General features: G+C 39.6%; 1 protein-coding gene across 1 annotated transcript; it reads left to right on the top strand.

Annotated features, from left to right (window-relative positions):
* The first annotated feature begins 1030 nt into the window (after positions 1-1030).
* LOC137547765 (C-X-C motif chemokine 10-like) lies at positions 1031-6479 on the top strand. Its single transcript, XM_068271117.1, has 4 exons — positions 1031-1119; positions 1242-1365; positions 2624-2707; positions 5485-6479. Exons 1-4 carry the CDS (start codon positions 1059-1061, stop codon positions 5516-5518), a joined length of 303 nt encoding a protein of 100 aa, XP_068127218.1. The 5' UTR covers positions 1031-1058; the 3' UTR covers positions 5519-6479.
* The last annotated feature ends 282 nt before the right edge of the window (positions 6480-6761 follow it).

Below are 6761 nucleotides of genomic sequence, written 5' to 3'. Positions count from 1 at the left end.
TGCAATTCACTTTTTTTCCTGGGTTTTCTTCTAGGTGATATTTTAAAACCTTTGCATAAAATTCCTTTTAAACCTCCAGCAAGCACGAAAATAATCGGAATAATTTTGACAGAACTATTTTACTTACTTTTTGGTACTTTCTCTATTGCAGAGAGCTGAAAAGTTATTTTAAATCAAATATGAAAAATTATCTCCTAGGAGAAAACTCGGGAGAAAGATTTAATTGAATATGGCCCCAGGGCCCATATGCAATTCCCTTTTTCATCTGAGTTTTCTCCTAGATAATTTTTTCAATCTTGTCAATAAAATGCTATTTAAACCACCAGCAAGCAAACAAATACTCAAAATAGTTTTGGCAGTACTTTTTCACCCACTTTTTAAGTTTTTGATACTTTTTCCATTGCAAGGTGCTAAAAAGTTGTTATAAATTGAAGCTGAAAAATTATCTCCTATGAGAAAGCTTAGAAGAAAAAGTGAATTGCATATGGCCTGTGGTGTACATACCATACTGCCACAATCAGACATATTGGCCTCAATTCACGGAGCTTTATCAAACACTTTATCAAACGTTTGATAGTTTTCCTCATGGGTAAAATCTAATTTTGAAATCACTAAGTTGTTATAGATTTATTGATCATTTCATCGATAAAACATTTGATAAACCTATAACACCTTAGTGAATTCAAAATTAGATTTTACCCATGAGGAAAATGATCAAACGTTTGATATAGTGTTTGATAAAGCACCGTGAATTGAGGCCATTGTCTGGCATACAATTACAGATTTCATGGAAATTATCCACATGACAAGAATTAACAAAAAGACAACTTGTGGTTTTATGTTAACAGGGATTTTTCTTTTTAAAACTTTCACTTCTCAAATGGCTTCCTGCCATTGCAGTACTAGTAAGGAAAAAAGAAGTTGGTGTTTCCCACCATTCATGACATCATGGGATTACACAATCCTCCACAAATGTATATATAGAGAGAGAAGAAGCCTGCTGAACTTCACACAACTGTCTGCACTAGAACCTAGAGAGATCTCTATCATCTTACAACATGGACAGCAAATGCACCACCATCCTCTGTGTCCTCCTGATCTCTGTTCCTCTCATACAAGGTACAGTCACTGTATGTCATTTATATTATGTGAAAGGTTGTATTATCACAGATTATCTTGTGTGCTTCCTTATCCATTGTCTAGATAAGCACTCATCATTCATTCTTTATATTTGTAATCAGGGTTTGCAGTCCTTCGAGGGAAGCGCTGTTCCTGCACCAAAATATCTCCTCATCTTAATGTCATGGCGATAGCAAAACTGGAGGTTTTCCCAAGAAGTTCCTCATGTGAAAACATCGAGCACATGTAAGTATGGGTCACATCATATAGACACTTGGGGCCATATGCAATTCACATTTTTTCCCAAGTTTTCTCCTAGGTGATATTTTCACACCTTATCAATAAAATGCATTTTAAGCAAGAAAATACTCAGAATAATTTCCACAGTACCTTTTCTCCTACCTTTTAGTACTTTTTTAATTGTAGGTTGCTAAGAAGTTAGTTAAAACAGAAGATGAAAAATTAAATCGTAGGAGAAAACTTTGGAGATAAAGTGAATTGCATAACGGCCTTGATCTACAGGGTTTCTGGTATGTACTCATCTTGTAGTGAGCAGCATAGAACATAACAAGATTAATGTGAGTGAACTAATAAAAGCTGATTTTTGATTGGCTATTTGTTACTGCAGATGTATTGTTCTTTCCATCAATTATTGTCATTGCCTATATTTAGGGATGAACATATGTTAACTCTCCCCCCCCCATTCAATGGGAATCAAATTCCCCCCCCCCCCCCCCCCCCCCGAAAAAATCAGTCAGATACTTCCCTAAGGAGAGGGAAGTCTCCTACAGAGCCTTCCCGCTCCTCTCCTGGTCCCCATGTTGCAGCGCTAACTCCCCCGCAGATAGAGCAGTATTTGATCAAATTAGTAGAACACTGCTACCAGCAGCCATCGCTGGAACACTGGGACCATGAGAGGAGCGGAAAGGCTCTATAGGACCCAGAGCCTTCCCTCTCCTTAGGTAAGTATCTAGCTGATTTTATTTATTTTTTTGGGGGGGGGAGGCATTGATTCTTATTGACTTTAAATGTAAGCAAAAATACATTTGTTAAATGCTTTGATTGCCTCTCCATGATGCTCAGTTGGCAGATCTCAACCAAAAGCCCCCTGCCAGAGCTCTGTTACCATACAATTTCTCTATAAAGCCCCAGTGGAAAACATGATGATATACATGATAATAATATGATCATTTTGAATTCATTAGTAATCTTCTTATTATGGATTTTTAATTATCCTTGGAGAATATCTTTTCTCCATTGTTTTATATCAATTCTGCACAGAAGGCTTTTTCCCCATAGTGTAAACACTATGATTGTATTTGTAGTGTCAGTGGAGAAATGAGTTATTGTGATTCTGATCATGAAATAGACAAGGAATTACTAAAGATAAACAAAGAAGGATCTGGATTGAGAGTCCTTTTTCAGTGTAGATATTTGAATAGTTAATAATAATTAATAACTGTAGCATTTGCTAACAATGTCCCTTTTTCTTATCTTCCCGCAGTGTGACACTGAAAAGCACCGGTGAAATCAAATGTGTCAATCCTAACCTAACACAAGTAAAGGCTCTCCTTAGTGGAAAAAATCGGTATGATTTATACTTTTTATTTTCTGTGTTTATATAGCTCGGATATTTTACACAGCATCATACATAGTACATGTATGCATTCACATCACTTCCTATGGCTTCAATTCATCAAAGGGTATTCGATAACAAAACCCCAGTCCTTAAAATACCGCATTCGGTATTTTACACTTCACTGTGCTAATTCATCAATATTTTCCCATGTGTGGTAGAGGTTCGTTAAGTTACCGAACTACTAGGCTTCAATTCATCAAAGGCTGTTCGATAACAGCAGAGTGGTGCAGAGCAGCTTGGAATGTCCCTGTGTTGTTACAAGCTGATAACAATAGAAGGCATCCAGACATCCCTTTAGATGTAAAGGTGTTATAGTTACTGTTATTTATACTGCCTCTGCTGCTCTGAATCTGTCGATCAGTCTTTCTTAACATGTTATTTATTTGCCACAACGTAGATGAACTTCCTGGAGACATTACAAATGCCATGCTTGGTGATTTCACCACCAGCATCTTTGCATTATCAAACAGGGCCTGAAAGGGTTACACCACCGAAGGGAATCTGGGGATATATTTTGACCCGTTCTCTCTGCTCACTGCCTGGGGGGTCTGAAAGCTTGTGTGGAGAAGCCTGTGTTCTATCAGCGGCACTTGCAGGAGAACAGGGGCTGTTTCTATTGGCTGCCTGCTCCTGCTAATCATGAAAACATTCACACAGAAGGCTTTCGAAGCCTGTAACGACAGGGGAGAGCTTGAGATAAACACCGAATGTGTTAGCGAATGTGGGAACCTTGATGAATTAACATTTGTTGAGCACATGTCGGTAATTTATCTCATTGCTGTGTCATTTCAGCTTCTCATTCGGTAACAGCTTTGATGAATTAACATTTTCTAAAGTGCTTCGTTAAGTCAGCTGTTTTCAGCATTACCGAATGCGGTAATGCTTGATGAATTGAAGCCTATGTCTCAGAAAACCTAAAAATGTAACTTTACTAGTGAATCTGAGGCTCAGTTTCAAAAAGCCAATTCAAAAGCCAATGACTATACCCATGTATTTTTAGCATGTGTGAGTTAAACAGAGTACTTCCAGAAGAATCTCACACAAACATACAAGCTCTCCACAGTTCTGCTTGTTCACACTTGGTCCTCTTCTGGATGGCTTCATATGGTGGATGGCTGCAGACCAAGCAAAATCGGGCCCAAGATTATTTAGCTGGGAGCTGTTTAATTATCACAGCTTTAAGCTGGTTGGTTAACACCTAATAGCAGTCATTTACTAATTCTCCTACCACTTCCTGGTTTAGTGTTAAGCAGACCATACACTCATCGATTTTTCCCATCAATATGAGCGATTCGATTGCTCTGATCGAATTGGTGAGAAATCGATGCTGCATTTGGCCTGCTCAATCAGCCTATCGAGCGATTTCTGTCCAAAATCGCTCGACTGGGTCAATTGGTCTGGGCGGAAAATTTAGGTAAATCGGCAGCAGATCAGGATTGTGTCGCTAGGGAGGTTTGATTGGGCGACTGCAGAGACAGTACTCTCACCTGTCCACTGCATGGCCCAATCTTCACTTTCTACAGCAGGAGACATTGGGAGCACTTACAGAGGCTGCACCCGAATTAACTACCTGCTTAGATGTGCAGAGCTTGAAAAACAGGCAAATTACACAACTTGCATTCAAAACAGGTACAGCAACGGAGGGTGTTAGCTTCAGCAAAAATAATATGTGTGCAAATAATTCCCTACTAGACTCTTCCACGGCGATGACGTACCCTCACAGAACCAGCCTTATTTCTAGCCTAACAGTAAAAACATAATTCTTACCTGGTGCTGCTAGTCATAAATGGTATACATATTTTTTCCTTTCAAAAAGATAGCAAACAATTGACAGCGCTCCTAGGCTGCAAATGCAATGAAACAGAGGTGTGCAGATCCCCCCTGGGGCTAAAATACACACATTGAATACAAATCAGATGCAAACTATGCACTAATCCCTAATCTAGAAATTTGATTGCAAACTGAAGCACATGGATTCAGCTAGCCATAAGTATACTTACATTTATTTTGTACAGCATGAGACATTGGCAGCACTTCTTCACTTTCTGTCCAGGGCAGCTGTGTGTTGTAATGCACGGGATAGACACTAGGGTCCTCTAGTGGTCACAGTGCTCCTAGTGTATGTCCCCAGCATTGCACTACACATGCGCTCAGGTACAGGAAGTGAAGAGGATCAGTTGGCAGGACCAGCAGAGACCACGCGGGATCGACGGACAGTTGAGAACTGCGTGGGGGACTGCGACCCTGGCAGGCACACAGATTTTCAAAGATTTCATGCTGAAATCCATTGAAAAAAATGTGTGCAGTGTGTGGAGGCAATGAAGCAGATAGATCCTCTCTCTGATCAGATAATGTTTAGAGAGGGATCTATCTGCTGGCCATATCGACTAGTATATGGCCACTTTTAGGAATATTGTCTGCTCAGCACTACACCTTATGTTTATTAACCCCCAGCTATATTACGTAATACAAAATAAAGCAGAGCCTCTGGCCATAGTCATTTTCATAAGGATCTTTTCATCTTTCAGCTCCATTAATCACCTTGTACTGGAGATATCAGTGAGGATCAGTTCCAGTAGAGTATAAAAGTGCATACTTTTCGTCAGTTGCTTAGTTAACTGTTGCCAATGTCAGCACATACAGGACAGGGATTCTACTGATAAAGCAGATCTTATTCAAGGTCATTTTTGTAAATATGTCTTATGATTTCTCTTTTCAATCCACAGATTCCTCCAGCACATTCCAGTAATCAGACATTAATGGCTGTTCGGATGATGTGAGAGATGGCAGAAGATATCTGGAGATACCAATGTCTTTTGTCCAACTGGCATATGACAGAACGTAACTGTCAAATAATTGAAATGCAGATATTTAAAATGTGTTTGTAATAGTTTTTATGTGTATATCTTTTTTTATAGATAATCTACTCATCGGAAAAAACTTTGTCTTTTATACCTAAGGTCACTATTGAATATCTGAAACTTCCCTTCTACTCAGGAATGGAAGAAAAAATAACATCTTTACAAATTAGCAGCTTTTTGTATGGGTCCCCATAAACATTTGATCACTGTAGCCCGACCTGACTATTTTCCAGTAGCCTGGGCCCCAATCTCATGTCAATGACTGTAGCAAATGCCTGCCAGTCCAAGGAATCTGCAGTCATTACTGGAAATGATAGATCTAACAAACAAGTTTGTTTGTTGTCATTCAGAATTGGGCCAATCCAGAACACATTGTGCTAATTATGATTGGGCTAGTTTCAAGTTGCAGACAACTTGCAGCAAATCTTCATCTTCATGCAATCCAAAATGATTACCATCTCATTGACTATCTCTACTCTCTACACAGGCAAATGTTTGTCCAAGTGTACTTTTTTTCTGAGCAAGTCATTCAACAAAGTGGTCTGTAGGTATCAGACTATCCTCCCCAGTACGTAGGCAACGGAGTTGGATGCTCAGTCAGGTACTTAGTAATGATGTGTAAAAACGTTTCCTGACAAAGGCCCACTGATTCATGAATATGAAGAAAACGAGCCTTTCAAAGCCAGAAACTATCTATCAGTTAACTGGTAACATTAATTAACCAGCAGCTATAGGTTTTGTAAGGATTCATTTAATTTCCTCCCTGGATATTCACATGCAAGGATACTTTTTAACTTAAAATCATTGGTTAATTAAATGCAATCAGTTTACAGTGAGGTACTCATCCAGGTGTAAGGTAAAGGTCCGTACACACGCCGGACTTTAGGCAACGACGGGTCCGTCGTTGCCTCCCGCTGGGTGGGCGTGCCAGCGACAGTCCGGCGTGTGTACGCTCTGTCGTCAGACTGATACGGCTGTTTCTGAGCGATCCGCCGGGCGGATTTGACAGAATGCTGCTGGCTGGCATACAGCAGATGGAACAAAGCTTTCTAAGCTTCCTTCGGAAGAGAAAAGGGAAATGTAAATATTACTCCAATAGGTTTATGAACAGTACTTGACGATGTTCTAAAGGGAATAAACCA

Source organism: Hyperolius riggenbachi, chromosome 1, assembly GCF_040937935.1.
Source record: "Hyperolius riggenbachi isolate aHypRig1 chromosome 1, aHypRig1.pri, whole genome shotgun sequence".
Classification (NCBI taxonomy): Eukaryota; Metazoa; Chordata; class Amphibia; order Anura; family Hyperoliidae; genus Hyperolius; species Hyperolius riggenbachi.
The sequence above is the reverse complement of the archived record's forward strand: the minus strand, read 5'-3'. Positions and strand labels throughout refer to the sequence as shown.

Excerpts from the sequence above, each read along its gene's own strand:
- LOC137547765 (XM_068271117.1), top strand. The coding sequence starts at position 1,059 with ATGGACAGCAAATGCACCACCATCCTCTGTGTCCTCCTGATCTCTGTT. Across the intron at positions 1,366-2,623 it reads TGTGAAAACATCGAGCACAT|TGTGACACTGAAAAGCACCG; the intron begins GTAAGTATGGGT and ends ATCTTCCCGCAG. Across the intron at positions 2,708-5,484 it reads CTCCTTAGTGGAAAAAATCG|ATTCCTCCAGCACATTCCAG; the intron begins GTATGATTTATA and ends TTCAATCCACAG.